The sequence below is a fragment of the Mustela nivalis genome (assembly GCF_964662115.1).
Source record: "Mustela nivalis genome assembly, chromosome: 8".
In the NCBI taxonomy this organism is placed as follows: Eukaryota; Metazoa; Chordata; class Mammalia; order Carnivora; family Mustelidae; genus Mustela; species Mustela nivalis.
In genome coordinates, this window is record NC_139027.1 from 6480817 (window position 1) to 6497644 (window position 16828).

General features: G+C 55.4%; 1 protein-coding gene and 1 long non-coding RNA gene across 2 annotated transcripts in view; one reads left to right on the forward strand and one right to left on the reverse strand.

The window, feature by feature from the left end:
- LOC309871998 lies at positions 1-4407 on the forward strand. The gene is made up of 2 exons (XR_014315608.1): positions 1-2255; positions 2301-4407. It is a non-coding gene; the product is annotated as an uncharacterized lncRNA (long non-coding RNA).
- The window catches only part of CYS1 (cystin 1), a 20995-nt gene continuing 7503 nt past the window's right edge, over positions 3337-16828 (reverse strand). The window contains exons 2-3 of the mRNA XM_082745508.1: positions 8679-8731; positions 3337-5160 (exon numbers count right to left, since the gene is read on the reverse strand). Of these exons, the coding sequence (XP_082601634.1) occupies positions 5046-5160; positions 8679-8731 (168 nt within the window). The 3' untranslated portion in view covers positions 3337-5045. The remainder of the gene's footprint in view (positions 5161-8678; positions 8732-16828) is intronic.

Consider the following 16828-nt stretch of genomic DNA (forward strand, 5'->3'; position numbering starts at 1 on the left):
CAGGAAACGAGTGGGGTGAACCCAGCGATTGCCTCCGATGGCTGCCTTAAGGAAGTTTCCAGGCTACAGTGGAGGGAGGCGAAACCAAGCAGGACTCAGGGGAGTCCCTGAGTTGAGGAGATGGCCTTGAGGGTCCAGGGACACCAAGGAGGTGAGGGGTCAAAGGACAGAGAGCCAAGGGAGAGAAGACCGCGAGAGGACGCTGGCGATCCGCTGAGGGAGCCCTAAGCCACCATGTGCGCACCAGCCTGGAGCGTGGCCGCACCTGAAGCCGAAGGCAGCTGTGCACATGGTCGTGTGCCCACTTTTCGGGCCACTGGGCTGCTAATTTTGTCAGCTCCTTGAAGGGGGACCCCGCACGGTTAGATCCGGGCTCCTTGAGGACGGGGCTTCTCAGAGCACCGAGGGCTCTCGGAGGGGGCAGGGCAGTGGCTGGGCCTGGGGCTCGGTGTGCAGGAGTCCCCAGCCCCACGCCCCGCCGGCTCAGCATTCCAACCCTGGGAGCCAGGGCTTGTGGTTGGCCTCACTTGGCACAGCTGAGCACAGGCTCCCCAGGCTGGCGACAACGCGGCTGTGGGGAGCTCTGAAACGTTAGTATAGGGAACCCCAGGAAAAGGCAGAGCTCCGGCTGCAAAGCCCGGTGGGGCTGGAAGCCGTAGGTCCTCACTTGTAACCTTGGGGGTGTCCCCGAGGAAGAGTTCTGCCTCTTGGTTGACCCCCAAGCCCCCAAGCCCAGACCCAGCCGGCTTCCTGCGGAGCACAGACCAGCTGTTCCACCTACACCGAGTGGCCCGACAGGGTCCCCTTCCTCGGGACCAGGCCCCCACCTGCTACCTGACAGAGCTCCCTGCCAGCCATGGGCCGGTCGGGCCTCCCAGGAACCGTGGGCGGTAGGAAGGACAGGAGCCATCCGTCCACCGAAAAGACGAGGCGGCTAAGATCCCCAAGTCATTCGCTGGAAAGTGAGGCCAAGACAGGAGTCCGGGCCTCCGCCCCCTGCGCCGGGCTCTCCCCGACCCCCGCTCCCAGCTCTTGCTGCGGAGAGAAGCTGATCGGCCTCGTTGGGGAGCCTGGCTCCTTCCTGCCCCAAGTTCTCCAAGGATGAGGGAGGGAGCGGTGTGGACAGCAGGACCCAGACCCCCAGCGGCTCCCCCCTCATCTGAGCTCGCACGGGACTTGGCTCATTCCTGTCACATCTGTCTGTTATCCCTCCAGGGCCCCCTAGCCCATAAGGCCGTGTTATTTTTATTTTTCACTCAGATCCTCTCCTGTCAGATTCGTAGGAAACTCAGCCCTTCCTTCTGCTGCTCCTCATCTTTTCCTACAAATTGTCCTAAATCTCTTGGGGCTTAGCGAGCCCAAATGGGGATCTTTCCAACTGCAGCTCCCCAGGGGCTGAGCCAGGAAGTCCTAACGGCTGCTGCTGCTGTGATCTCGCTGCCCAGTGGTGTCGCTATTGACCCCTGACCACAGGCCCCTGACGCTGGCAGAAGCCCAGGTCTTGGAAGGGCAGCCCTGGGCCCTTGGTGCCACAAGAAACCACACACACTTCCAGCCTCCCATGTGGCCACACCCCAGACACCGACCGGCTCCACGGGGTGCCCATGGGATGGTCGCCTCCTGGAGACTTAAAATAAGGGTCACCTTTCCTTCCTGGGGTCCACACCCCACAGAAAAGGCAGCTTTTACTTTCCAACTCTGAAAGCAACCAACTCTGACGACTTCACCACAGAAAGTACAGCCTTGCGCACCTGTTACCGTCAGATTAGTCCTCGGGGGTCCATATGCCCCAGTGGCGAAGGGCTGACTCCATGCCACCTTCTTCCTAGCAGAGGGCATGGGCCTTCAGAGCCTCTGACGTGGTTTATCCTCTCCCTGGCACCCAGGAAAGGTTTCTTCCTGCCTAATTATCACCAGAGCAGCAGGACCGCCACCCCCGTGGCTTAGACCTCTGTGGGGAGCCATGGCTACTCTTCTCTGACAGCCTTTCCCCTCTCTGGACTGAATACATGTCTACAGGTGTGCCGGCCCCTGGGGACAGCGTGGCATCCCTGGCGGAGACCGGATCTCACGCCTGAACCAGGCATCTGGCAGAGGAGGGGAGGCTCACAGCCGTGGGAGTCGGGAGATGGAGGTGCAGAGGCTCTGGGGGGCTTCCCTGGGTGGCAGCACAGCTCACGATGGGCAGCCCAGTGGGAAGTGGTTCTAAGACTTTCGACCACCGAGGGGCACCGGGGTGGCTCAGCCAATAAAGCGTCTGACTCTTGGTTTTGGCTCAGTCATGATCTCAGGGTCCTGAGGTTGAGCCCGGCCTCGGGCTCCACACTCAGCGGGGAGTCTGCTTGAGATTCTCTCCCTCTGCCCCTCCTCTCTCCCTCCCTCTTTCTCTCTCAAATAAATAAAATCTTTAAAAAAAAAAAAAAAAAAAAAGACGATGACTTTGGCCCGTCCCAGGAAAGCGCATCTCACAGTGAGGAGGAGGGCGGCCGGATGAGGCTGGGAGCCCGGGGGCCGGAGAGGAGGGGCTTGGGAACGCCAGTGGCAGAAGGAGGGGACAGTATGTCTCTGCCTCTGCCCCAGGGAAATGGCCATGACGTTTCTCAGAGCCAGGAACAGAGTGTGTTTCCTGGATTCCTGGCCTCTGCGACCTCCCCGTGGAGCGCGCCCACCACAGAAACCGGGAGACTCACTTGTGGAGTTCAGACGTCCCAGACCTCGACACGTGTCGTTGTCACTTTTGACCCTGAAGCCTTTCTCTTCCTGCGTCTAGTGGAGCCTCTTCCCTCCCCATCTGTGAACAAGACCCGCATTCAGCTCTGGAGCCAGAGCAGGGTGCTGGGGCCCCCGGGGCGCATGGAGCTGCTCCAGGAAGGGCCGGAGCAGCGAGTGGCCACCACAGGCCTTCGGACCCCATGTAGGCCCCTGGGCCTTCCCCGCCGCCCCCTGGGCCAGCGCCCCACAGGGCCTACTTGGCCACCTTCCACCTCACAGCTGGGGCACATAGTTTATTCAGCTGGCCACTGTCCAGAAGATACTTTCCTGAATTCAGGGAATTAAAAAAAAAAAAAAAAAAAAAGACCTGAGAACAACTGCTTTGCTTTGATGACGGGTTCTCACTTTGACACTGACATAGACCGTAGTAGCCCCAGGGGGACGTCTTCTTTTTCTGAATACTTTCATCTCATGAACGGTTGTGTGAGGTTTCCACTGGAAAATGCAGGAAACTGGCCAAATACGTTCCATTTTAACAAAATAATGATGTAAAACTGTAAACATTTTAAATCACGAAATTCAAGGCCTAATGTGTCTGGTGGTGAGAAAGAAAATATTAACCACTTTTAAGAGAAATATCTATATTATTAAAATAGAAATGGCTTTCATCTTTGATCAAAAGAAATGATTTGGGCTTGCATGGGGGGGAGCTCTCGCTGTTGGAGGGACTTGGGGCTGTTGGAAGGCCCCACGTACCGTCCTCTGGCTCGGAGGTACAATCTCCCAGCCATGGAACATCTGACCAAAGGCTGTCTTGCCAAGTAATAAAAGTTGATGGAAACACCCGTTTGCCTGTGACGGCAGCAGGCCTGTGGGTCTGGGGACAGTGCCAAGGGGCCTCGCATCTGTGCCCGAGAAGATCTCATGTCTGGCCGGCGACGCCAGGGAGGCTGCAGGAGTTGGTGGGAACTGTGTGTGACAAGTTGAGACCTCTTCTGGCTTTGGCAAAAGCTAACGTTGCACCCACGTGCCCCTTTGTTCGGACACCCTCCCAGCTGCTCCAGGGGGACCTGCCACCTGGATCCAGAATGCACGCCAGCCAGAGCCTTCTTCCAAGGCCGGCCATGCCTGCGCCCCCGCAGGGGTCCTGCCTTCCGGTCAGCCTCTGGCTCCCCCGGCCCCATCTTGGATTCACAGCCATCCCCGGCAAATCGGCTTCTTCATCTGTCAGACAGGGACGTTCTTGGGCTCTCTTGGCCTCACCACAATGACTTTGTGCCTTCTCCCAGGTGGGAAGAGAGGAAACCAGTCCCATCAGGCTGGTGAGAGCAGGTGTTCTCAGGACCTCCTCCAGGTGGGGCTGGGGTTCTCCCTCCACCCCACCCCCCTACAGCTGCAGAGGCAGCTCTGTGCCCCAGGGGGTGGCAGGACAGCAGAGATCTAGGAATCCTGGAATTGCCTGATCCCAGATTGTCAGGGCTGCTATGCCTGGAAGAGCCTCCAGGGGTCAGTGTCTAGAGAGGGAAACTGAGGCCCAAGGGGTAAAGTGGCTGCTGGCTCGGGATCAGAACTGAGGGCTCCAGCTCGCAGCCCCGCATGCTGTGTCCATCACATCTGCCCAGGAGGGGAGCAGGCCTCTGTCCAGGGAGCAAGGCGGGCGGTGGCTCTCACAGCCCCAGTGCCGGGAAGGAAGAGTCAGATAAGGTCTAAAGCTTAGACTCAATCCTTCCTACCCTGAGTGAGGCTGGGGTCCAGGAAGAGGGGTGTCCCCCAGGGACCTGTTAGAAATGCAGACTCTCTGGCCCCGCCCCAACTCCCCAGAACCCCAATTCACACATCCACATCTCCAGGCAGCTCGTGCGCAGAATCAGGGACGTGTTAGAGGCCCCAAGGGAGCCCGTCCGGGAGGAGCACTGAGCACTGAGCACTGAGGAGCCCCAGTCCTGGAGCAGAGAGGGCCATTCGACATGGGAAGCATTTCAGGCTCTAGGAGAACCCCGCAGGCAAGCCCTCCCCAGAGACCGAGAGAGGAGCAGCTGGGAGAGCACCTGCACGCACACCTGAAGGCAGCACCTGTGCCTGCACCTGGGGGCCGCACCTGTGCCTGCCTTCGCACCTGTGTCTGCGCGGCTGACCACCCCTTGCCAGCAAGCTTGAAGCTGGATCTTTGAAAGAACCAGGAGTAACTGCATGTTGGAGGGGGTCGGCTCCAGCCAGAGCCTGGGCAGGGCAGGGCTGGGGGGCGGGGGTGCAACCCCAGTCTTGTGGGGGTGGGGCAAAGGAGCAGCATCCGGCTGGCTGGGACAGGGGCCTGCAGGGCTGCTCCGGAGGCCTCAGCGACAATACTCCCGCTCGATGCTGGCCATCAGCTCCTCTTCCGAGTAGTCATAGGAGATGGCACAGATGCCCGACTGCCTCTCAGGCCTCCTGCAGCTGCTGTCCGGGGCTCTGGGGGCCAGAAACACAGACAGCGGCGTCAGGAGACAAGATGTTACCTTCAAACTCATCATCTCTCCGATGGCCTACCCATTCGGGGACGTCTGATCCGTGCTAAAACCAAAACCCGAAAACCTTTGCCCTTCTTATTCTTTTACAGGACAGGCCTCTGCTTATTTCTCTTGCTTCATTGCCTATGACCTCGTCTGCCAAGACCTTACGTACCCTGCCTGGAAGCCAGCCCCTGGAGCGTTTCGGGGTCAGGGCCTGAGTTCAAATCCCAGCTCTGCCACTTACTAGGGCCGCGACCTTGGACAAGGCGTTTGTATCTCTGAGCATGGGTTGGTTTTTTCCTCCCCCTCTAAGTGGAGACATATTTCTAAGTCCATTCTGGAGCATGAATAAGATAACACACAGCATGGGACACCCAGTCCTACACATGGCCTAGCCCTCAGCAAATGTGTGCTGCCTTTCGAGACACCCGTTGCCTGATTTACTCACGGGCCGGCACCCTTGTTGCAGGGGCAGGGGCGGGGGGTGGTGAATAGAGCTGCTCAGGACAAAACTGGGCATGGCAAAAGTGACCAGAGCCACACCCCTGTTCCTGTTGCCCGGGCTCCAGAAAGTGGTTCCCACCAGCCTGTACCTGGCGGACCATCCCCTCTCTGACTTTCTCGACATCACAGGAACTTTTGGGTGGTGTACCCTGTACCCCAAACTTCCCTTTCTCTCAGGCTGCTCCCTGCTAGTGTTGCCTGGCACTGGCCTTGGCCTTCCCGGAACCTCTCACAGGAGGGAGGGCGTGGGCACGGTTCAGGCTGCATCTGGAGGAGAGCTGAGCTCTGCAGCCCAGAGCTGCCTGTCGCCAGTTGGGGGACAGCAAGCCTGCCAGCCTGCTCTTTCGTGCTACAGAAGGAGCCCGCACGGCTCCGCCGGTCAGACAGCTGGGGCCACTTCCTCGTGTGAACTCAGGGAGCCGGGCTGGGAGATCCTTGGACAAGTGGGGACAGGAGCCTCCAGAGCCACCAAGCTCCCCACCCCATGTGCCCTCAGCTTCTGTTACCCAATCCTGAGACCTCAGGTCAGGCCAGCCCTGTCCTCAAATCCTGCCCGACCGGCTCAGCCCTGCCTCTTCCATGTCCTTCTGCAGATGTCATCAAGGATGATCGGGACTGGGGGGTCAAGGCCCACATGGCCCAGGGTCACATCAAATGTTCTTCCAACAAGCGTTTGGGAGACACCTGACCATGTGCCTGGAACGGTGAGGGACCAGACATGGGTCAGGTGTCCGCGCTGCCTTCGAGAGGCAGAGTGAGGCCGGAAGCCAGATGGCCATGTGCGCCTCCTGCTTTACAGGTCACGAGTGTGGAGGCTGGGGGCCCGCCGACAAGGGGACACCCCAGCTTGCCAAGGATGGGGGTGGGGGGCGAGCGTTTGGGGAGAGATACTTTAACAGGGCTTTGAAGGATTTTTTTCTTCAGCATTTTATTACAAAGACTTCTAAGCATCCAGAAAGTTTGAAATTGTAGATTCAACAATGAAGTAAATACACTTTTTTTTTTTTTTTTTGGCTGTATTTACTTTATCACACATCTCCTTCATCTGATTTCTGGAGGTATTTCAAAGTAAACTGCAGGCGTTGGGACATTTCTCCCAGAAATGCTGCTCTGCCGGGTTCTGACAGCAGAGCAGGGACTGGGGGAGGAGGCCGGAGGGAAGAGGGGCCGCTGCCTCTGAGAGCTGTGTGGGGGCCCCGGAGCACCCGCAGGCAGGGGGAGGGCGACGGGGAACTATGGCAGATGTGGGGCGGGATCCAGGGGCTCTCCTTAGAGGCCACAGAGCCCAAGTTTGGGGACCAGAGGAAGCGCACTCCAGTCTGAGCCTGGGGAGGGCCAGCCTCCCTTGGAGCTTGGCTCCATGGCCCTCCCCTCCTCCCGGGCAGCAAAGGGACGGAGCCGTCTGAGCCTCCCATGAAAGCAGGGGAGGGAGGGAGGGAGGAGTGGACCCCGGTGAGGGTGGTGGCCTTCTGGAGTGTGCAGGGAGCAAAGGGGCCCCCTTGGTTAAGAGGCAGAAGAAAGAGCTGATTGATTCCAGGTAGAATCTAACCCTTCTAAACTTCTCAGGTTGACGAAAGCTGGAAAAGTCACACTAATTCTCTTTAAAATCAGTGGAAACATTCAGCCAGCGCTGAGCTGGAGCCCACAGGCAGGCGTGTCCCCAGGTCCCCAGCACGGAGCCGCAGGCACGGGCCTCTGGGTCAGCCCAGCCGCGCCGCCGGGGCCCCTGGCGCAGCTACTGCAGAGGGACCCCGTGTCCCCCCTTGTGTCCGAGACCACCCCCAGATGCCGAGTGCCAAGCCCATCCCCGTCCATACAAGGAGGGGAGGCGGGTCGGAGGGAGGACCAGGGCTCTCCACCGAGCTGACCAGGGCTCTGGGCCCCGACCACTGGTGCCGGCGGGTGTAAGTGTTCCCACTTCCCGGGGTCCCAGCCTGCTCGCACTCGAGAGCGATGGCCAGTGACCGCAGCTCAACACTTGGTGCCCTCTCTACCTGGGGGAGCTCCCGGCTCTCCATGACCTCAGGGCCCTGTGCTAACCGCCACCTGCCAGCACCCAGCGTCCTCAGCTGGAGATGCTGCCCGGGCGCTCCCTCCTCTTGCCCCTCTGCGACCCCCCACACGGCCTTCCATCCAGCTGAACCATCACTAGCTCCGCCGGGAGCCCTGAGGCCTCTCCCGTCCCCTCTCTGAGCTCCCAGGAGCCCACTGCCTGCGCTTGTGAACAGACCGAGCTGCTCAGGGAGACCCACACATGTGTGGTCGCTAAGGGAAACCCAGCCAGCTTCTTGCCCTGCAGCCATTGGGAATTGGTCATAAAACAGCTAAAACATACGCCAGCAGTTTTACACCTGTTCACATCTTAATACCAGAGTCACGCCCGGCTCGGGGACAGGGTAGATCACTGTGATCCCTTCAGAGGTGAGGAAGCCAGGAGGATGCGGTGAGGGAGAACAGGCCAGGGCCCCAAGGTCACCCCAGCCGAGCCTCATGCCGGGCTGCTCTTGATGCCCTGAAACCCTCATGCAGCCCGGAGCCATGCGGGATGGCCCTCAGCAGAGGAGGTCTGGTCTCTGGGCCCAGGTCCTTATCTGACTCTTGCCAGGGGTTTTAAAAGCATTTTCCTGATAAAATTGAAACAGAATTAAAGGGGCCCCATCTGCAATCCCTCTGGGCTGTAAACCCCAGAAGGATCGTCGGCAGGTGCCCCAGCACACAGTTTCTGCGTGAATGAGGGAAATCGGGAAGGCCCTCAATGATCTGGGTCAGAGCCTCTCTCTGGGGGAAGGTCACGGCGGCCGTGAGACCGGAGGGCTTCTGCATGTTTCCATGGAAGGGACCTTCCCTGGCGGGAACCGTTCCTGGAAGGCGGGAGCTGCATCGGGCAGGGAGCTGGGACCTGGGACTTGGGGGCCACACAAGAAGCTGTGGCCTCTAGTGGAGGGAATGCGCTTGCCCCAGCCTCGCACTCACCTGGACACTCCGGCGCTCTCCGGGGGCTCATCAGCGCTCTGCTTCGAGGACACCTTGAGAAGGACAAAAGGAAGAAGCATCAAAGGTTTGTCAGGGGTGCGGCCCACCGGGGTCCTGGGTTTCTGCCGGCAGCGGACGGCCACCGCGGGCCACCGCGGTCCTCGAAAAACCACAGCCGGAAAGGCTCCCTCTGGCTTCCTGGGTCCGTCTGCTTCCTTCACAGGTGGCCAAGGTGACTTGCCGAAGTTCACAGAAGCAGCTCCCTGTGACCGACCGCACCCCGCGCTCTCTCACCTCCAGGCCCCCCCCGGAGCACACGTCCGTCTGTGGGCTTTTCCAGCGGTCGGGGCCGAGCCCTGGGCCCGCACCAGCCTGTCCCGGGGACCACAGCTTTACGATGAACTTGACATCTGGTAAAGCAGGTCCTCCCACCCCACTTTTTTGTGTTTTTTTAAGAATCTTGAATACTCTCTGTTCTTTGCCTTCCCGCATATTCGAATTGGCCTATTCCATGGGAAACAAAAATCTTGGGGATTTTGTTGGGGTGATATAAAGCCACAGATCATTTGGGGGGGAATTGATATCTTTATAATAATTGGCCTTGTGATTTATGAACTGGGACTGTTTCCCCTTCATTCAGGCCTTTAATGTCATTTTTTTTTTTTTTACGTCTTTATTTATTTATTTATTTATTTGAGAGAGAGACAGTGAAGGGGGGGTAGAGGCAGAGGGAGAGGGAGACGCAGACTCCCTGCTGAGCAGGGAGCCTGACCTGGGGCTGGATCCCAGGACCCTGAGATCATGACCTGAGCCAAAGGCAGATGGTTAACTGACTGAGCTGCCCAGGTGCCCCGGATGTCTCTTTTTAGACCAGTTCCTAGATACTTGTATTTGCAATGCTATTATCACTGTCATCTTTTTAAAATTTTTATTTTTAAAAATTTTTTTTTTAAGATTTTATTTCTTTATTTGACAGACAGAGATCACAAGTAGGCAGAGAGGCAGGCAGAGAGAGAGAGAGGGAAGCAGACTCCCTGCTGAGCAGAGCCCAGGGCGGGGCTCCATCCCAGAACACTGAGATCATGACCTGAGCCAAAGGCAGAGACTTAACCCACTGAGCGACCCAGGCGCCCCTTTATTTTATTTTTTTTAACGATTTTATTTACTTATTTGAGAGGGAGTGGGGGGAGAGAGAAGCAGACTCCCCATTGAGCAGGGATCCCAATGCAGGGCTCGATCCCAGGACCCCAGGATCATGACCTTAGCCAAAGGCAGATGCGCAATTGATGGAGCCACCTAGACACCACAACATAAACTTTTTATTTTTTTTTATTTTTTTTATTTTTTTTTATTTTTTTTAAAGATTTTATTTATTTATTTGACAGAGAGAAATCACAAGTAGATGGAGAGGCAGGCAGAGAGAGAGAGGGAAGCAGCTCCCTGCTGAGCAGAGAGTCCGATGCGGGACCCGATCCCAGGACCCTGAGATCATGACCTGAGCCAAAGGCAGCGGCTTAACCCACTGAGCCACCCAGGCGCCCAACATAAACTTTTTAAATAAAATTTTATATCTCTTGTTGCTATAGAAATATACCTGAAATATATATATTTGGGGGGTTGGTGAATTTACTAACTCTTGTATTAGCCCTAATAATTTATTTATAGATTCTTTTTGTATTATTTTTGTTCTCATTCACATTCTCTAACAGCCTTTTGATTTCCCCCTAGGCTTTCTGTACTCCTGGTGCTACAGGAAAAGAAATGATGATAACTGACTTCTTTGTCTTGCTCCCTTAGAAAGGGAAAGTTTCTATTGTTTCACAACTTAATGTTTGCTGTGGGTTTTTTCTCAAGCATCCTGGATCAGAGCCTCGTCTGGGTGCCATGGGCTGGTCATTTCTCCAGCTCCGTCTTCCAATGTGCTGATCTCTACATCTTTGTCTGGTCTCCTGCTAACCCACACCATTGGGATCTTTGACTTTATTTATTCTAGTTTTCCTTTCTACAAGTTCGGTTTGGTTCTTTTTCAAATACATCATGTCACTTTCTCTAGTCCCTTGTGCTTTGCAGGTATTTTCTTTAAACATAATAAACATAAATCAACCATTACCTGTTCCTGGTAATCCAAATAACTGAAGTGTTCACTGATCTATTTTGGAGGGGCGAGGGGCAGGAGCAGAGGGAGAAGGTGACCCTCAAGCAGATTCCCCACTGATCATGAAGCCTAACCCAGGGCTCAATCCCAGGACCCTGAGATCATGACCTGAGCTGAAATTGAAAGTTGGACTCTTAACCAATTGAGCCACCCAAGTACCCCTTCATTCATCTGTTTTTGTTAACTATTTTTTCTTCTGGTTTTTACTGGGTTCCTTCCATAGTTGGTTATTTCCTGTTGTGTGCTGCTCATTGTCCTTGGAAACGTCTTTGTGAGTATTCCTCGGGGCCTAAGAGGAAGATGACTTTTTTCCAGGTATCTCGGTGGCATTTCTAGTCTGGGACCACTTGAAATTAAATCTATGCATTCAGGCCTGGTAGAGGGACCTTCCTTATTCTGCAGACAATGGGGAGTTTTAAAGGCTTTGGTTTTTTTTCCTTTTCTTAGTGGAATAATTGCTTTCCGTCACTCCATGATCCTACATAGCTAATAGAGAGAACTGCACTTTTCCCCCATTGGAAGCTGCTTATATCCCCTCCGATTTCTGTTTTAAAGCCCTTCTCCATCCTCCGACTCGGAGATGTAATCACATGGGTCAATCACTCACCAGCCCTTCACCCAGCACCCCAGCACGCCCAGCGCTCCATCAGCGGCCGCGCAGACATCCGCTCTGCGCTCGAGGTGCCAGAAATGTGACCAGAGAAGTAAGTCTTAAACACAACAAACAGTTAGCTGGATGTGTAAGAGCACAGTGCTGGGTGCTGGGAGGTGGATGTTGCTATAAAGTGTGCGACTGGGGAAGGTGAGCACTACGTAGTCAGAAGCACGAGTTTCGAAAGAGAGATAGCCCAAAGCCTGGCCTACCAGCACTGTGGTTCGGCGTGGATGTCTTGACCTTTCTAAGCAGTGGTTTCCTCGTGTGCAAAGCAAGTTTACTGGGAGATACTTTAAAGTCATCCCAAAGTGCCTGGCACTTAGTAAGTTCTCAGTAAACACTGGCTGTTACTGTTTCTATTGTCATCAGACAGATGCTATAGACCATGCTGTCCTCTAGTTATTAACCCATTAGATTAGTTAGTCCTCCCCAGCAAGAGTACCACTTCTCCCAAGCTTACAGCTCTCCAAGCTGAGCACAGGACAAACACGGGGTATTTTCTGAATTAAGCCGAATGTCAAGTTGCTGGGTTGTTATAATCTTGAGTTTAAATTCTGTATAGCAGTTGGCATAGTAGAGTAAAAATGGCATAATAGAGAAAAGGGTTCAAATCCCAGTTGTGTCATTTAATAATGATATGCCTTTGGATGGATTGTGAGGCTCTCTGAGCCTCAGTTTACCCATTTGCATAATGGTATCTTGGCTCCTCAGGACTGCTGTGAGATGAGAGATTATCCATCCGGCTCATCCTTAGAGTAACAGCAATCCTACAGATGACCAAGAAACACCACTTGAAGTATGTGAACCAACATCCAGTCTAGGGTAACCTCTGATGAAGCCCCACAGGCAGATGACCAGAGCGCGTGATGAGGTTGGTCCAGGGGACTTGGTCTTGGTCTTTGAGGTTCCTATACAATACACTCTTTCCTGAGAAAAGCTCTGATGTGTTTCTTGGGGAATGTTAGTGATGGGAAGTGGAAGAAAACACACACTGGGTGTGTCCTGTCGATGCCAGCCCCGTGGGGATGGGCAGGGGAGGGCCAGCCAGCCTCAATGTGCTTCCGGTAAAGGTTGTTCTTGCCTGCCCAACATGCCAAGTGGAGGCTGGCCCCAGAGCAATGGTGCACAGCCCAGTCCCAGCAGTACCACCAAGAGCTGACCGTGACCGCTGGTGGCTGGCGACCTTGCCATGGGGAACTTACTATCATAGCACATTTCTTTGAACACTCATTTTTGCCTTTGGGGAATATAAAGATGAAGAGGAGATGACTTCCAAGTCAGCAAGGAATTCACAGTCGGAAGAGGGACAGAGAGTAGGGATGGAGTGAAGAAAGAAGACAGGAAGTAACACACACACACACACACACACACACACACACACACACACCCCGCTGCCTCTTAAAGCCACCCATCCCATCTCAGAGCAGCTCAGACTATCTGAATGTTCTTTTTTTTTTTGTTGTTCTGTTTTGTTTTAAGTAGGCTCCACACTGGGCATGGAGCCCAATGCAGGGCTTGAACTCATGACTCTGAGACTGACACCCAAGCAGAGATCAAGATTTGGGCGCTTAATCAAGTGAGCCACCCAGGTGCCCATGAATGTTCTTTTTAATTAAAAACAAAATTCCATGATAAAATGCACATAGCCTAAAATTCACCATCTTAACCATTCTGAAGTGTATATTCCAGTATTTTTTTTTAATTTTATTCATTTATTTGACAGACAGAGATCGCAGGTAGCCAGAGAGGAGGGCAGAGAGAGAGGCAGAAGCAGGCTCCCTGCTGAGCAGAAAGTCTGATGCGGGGCTCGATTCCAGGACCCTGGGATCATGACCTGAGCTGAAGGCAGAGGCTTTCACCCACTGAGCCACCCACACACCACAAAGACTTTATGTATATTCCAGGATTAAGTACATTCATATTGTTGTGCAACCAATCTCGAGAGCTCTTTCCATCTTGCAAAACAGAGACTATGTCCCCACTAAACAGCTCCACGTCCTGTGCATCCCCACCCCAAGCCCCCTCCTACTGGCTCTATGAGTCTGACCACCTTGTCTAAGTGCAAACCTAGAGCATTTGTCCTCTCGCATCTGGCTGATCTCAGCTGACGCGTCTTTGGGGTTCATCCATGTTGGATCAGGTATCAGGATGTCCTTCCCTTTTAAGGCTGGTTAATATCCTGCTGCGTGCGTGTACTACATTCTGCTTCTCCATCCGGCTGTCAGGTCACTTGTATATTTTGGCTGCTGCGAATACCACTCGTGTGAACAGGGCTAGACAGAGATCTCTTTGGGACCCTGCTTTCAACTCTCTCGGGTGCCCGTGAAAGTCTTTGCTTACATGGCCACCAACCTGCCTCCCGACGGCTTTCGGTCACTGGGCCTGCCTGCATTCCCAGGAGCTCCAGAGAAGAGAAGCAGCAGTTTGCCAGCCATCCCCAGCGTTTTCAACGTCATGCTATCTGCACCCTTGCACCTCTCGTCAGTTTCAGCCGGAAGCCGCTTCCATCGTCACCTGCTTTGGCCAGCCCCCTCATCACCAGACTCTGTGAACGTTGTCACAAATACAGTTTCTCCCAGCGGGAGAGTCAGACCTTTGCAGGATCAGCCTGTCTCCACTGCCTCGCTGCTTTCCCTGCCACCAACGGCGACACACTGCTGGCCTCACGGGGCAGTGAGGACTGGGCACACCGTCACCAGCAGGGACTGCACACCCTGCAGCGGGGTTCGGAAGGGACATGGTGCTCTTGCTTTCATAATCTCCCTGATGGCTCAGGCTTTTTCCATTTGCTCCATCTTTACTGAAGTTTCTTCCTATGCGTGAGGTCTGAGTGTGCGGTCCTTTCCTTATCAATGCATTTCAGCCTTTCGCTTGACTTTGTCAGATGTGGACTATGTTAGCCAGCTCACTGAGGCAGCAAAGGGAGGTTGGATGAAAAGCAAAGACACAGCAGCCCCTGCTGGCGGCTCCAGGCCTAGCGTGGACACATGTTCCAGCCACCAGCCAGCTGGCAGCTGGCCACCTCTGGGCCAGACAGACACTGGGAGCCCCGGGGGGCCATGGCGCCCGGGCTGAGGCCGGTGGCCGTGGGAACTGGGCTGAACTCAGGTAGCGCGTGAGTGTGTGTGGGTGGGCGGGGGGTATGTGTGTCATCACTCGCGATCCTGTGCAGGCTTGGAGGAACACACCAGCGCTGGGGAGGGAGCGAATCAGAGGGTCTCTTAGTCTCCTCACACTCCTACACTAGGCGCTTTGGAAAAAGCAAATTATCAGTGGTTAATTTTTAGGAAATGTACTGTATCTTTTATTTACCAAAATGTCTCTGCTCTGTTTCTTCTATTTAGAGAAGAAGTTTTAACTCTTTTAACTCTTCATGTTCACACACACACACGCGCGCGCGCGCATCAGTGATGTGCAGAATTGCCACAGATGTGTAAGGAATCCAGTCTGGTAGCCTTCCACGGTAAACCACCCCGGCCGTCAGCACCCTCTGTGGTCCTCCCTGCTTCCCTTGGCCATGCTCCTGCCTCCCGGCAACCACTGTCCCTGTGGATTTGTGGCTCCATCTGGAAGCCACGACCAGTGTGGAATCACAAAGCATGCGCCCTTTTCCTGGCTTCTGTCCCTCAGTGTAGGATTCTGAGATCCATCCACATTGTGTGTAGAGACATTTCACTGTGCCCAGTGTGGGGCTCGAACTCATGACCCCAGGATCAAGCATCGCATGCTCCACCCACGGATCCCACCAGGCATCCCAGTAGTTTTCTCCCTTTTATGGCCGGGAAATAATATTCCACAGCCCGGGAAGATGTCCGCTTCTTCATTATCGAAGAATTCTCCTTCTTGGAAGCCCAGGTTGGTCGGGTTGGTTGAGGGTTTTCTGGCTCCTTGTCTCACGATGGACACTTGAACACATAGTGTGGAGAGAACAGCGTGAGGGCAGCCCTGGCGCCTGGCCTCCCCACCTCCGCCAGGTCCCCTGTTGTGCCTTGGGTTGCGGGGGGTGGGGTGGGGGGGTGGGGGGGTGTCCAGCCCTCCTGCCGCCAGGGGGCGCGCCTGTCCCGACACGCCCCACTCCAAGGAGGTTCTGCGTGAATCAAATGACAACCAGACTTTTCCCGAAGGAGGCTCTGACTCTGAGACCATCGGTCGGTCGGGGAGCCCCCACCTCCCTTCACAAGCCCACGCCTTCACGAAAGTGTTTCCAAAGAGAATGAAGGCCTGGAGAAGCGAAACGGGATTGGAGGAAAAGGACAATCAGTTGCATGTATAGTGTTTTCTCACCTTATAAAGCACAACCACATTCATTTTCACACCATTATAGACACTGGGGCACTGGGGACTCAGCTGGACTCACGGATGGGCTGCAGGCGGACCGTTGCCCACCCTGGGAGCGGCCCCGATCTGGGGGCGCGGGCCCTTGCATGGGGAGGGAGATGACCTGGCGTGGCTCCCAGGGGGCCTGCCCGGCCCTGGGGCAGCTCTCCCTGCTGATCCCCAAAGACCCCCGATTCAAATGAGATGGGGACCTCATGGCCTTGACTCCCTTCGGGGCTAGTGCTTGATTCTCCAACTGGAAAGAGACCACCAGGTTCCTGGACACTGGATGTTGGGAGGAAGAGGCCAGTGGTCTCCTTCCTTGCTGGTATCGGGCTCCTGGCCCTGAAGGAGGTAAGAACCTTGGGTCTCCCCAGACTCTTGCTGGCCCCTCACCAGAGCCCAGGCACCCCTTGTCCCAGCCCCTGAGGGAGCGAGAGCTCCTGGGCCCAGAAAGTCTTCACCAGCACCGCTGGGTGTCAGGCATGTGACCGCGACCCCCACCCTCCCTGCCCTTTGCCTCTCCACCCGCACTCAGTAGCCACTGCTGAGGCTCAGGTCAGGCCAGGCGCTGTGGGGCTGGGCTCTCACCCCGTGCACAGCGGCCGCCATCCTGCAGCCAAGGAGGGAGGGAGCCCTCTGAGGTCACCCGCCGACCCACATCTGCAGGCACTGTGCATCTCGCAGTTCACAGCCTCACTGTGTTTACAGGTCCCCTGAGGGGAGGACTCTGCCTTCAGCGTTTGATCTTCTCCAGGCTTAATCTCCTTCTCCCCCAGTCCAAGTGCTTCCCCCCACCACACCCCAGCCCCGCTGTCTGCAGGCTGATGTTCACGAACCACTCTCTGCAGTGGACATGAGTCTCAGACGGCCCCTGGAACTGGTCCGCCTCCCGCCCCGACCCGCCGTGTAAGGCACTGAGCGTGATCATCGGCTCAACTACACAAGCAAGAAGCCCCGGCGTCTTTCTAGAAACTCGCCTTCCTTTGCTTGTCGCACCTGCCACCCGGTCTTCTCCCGCCT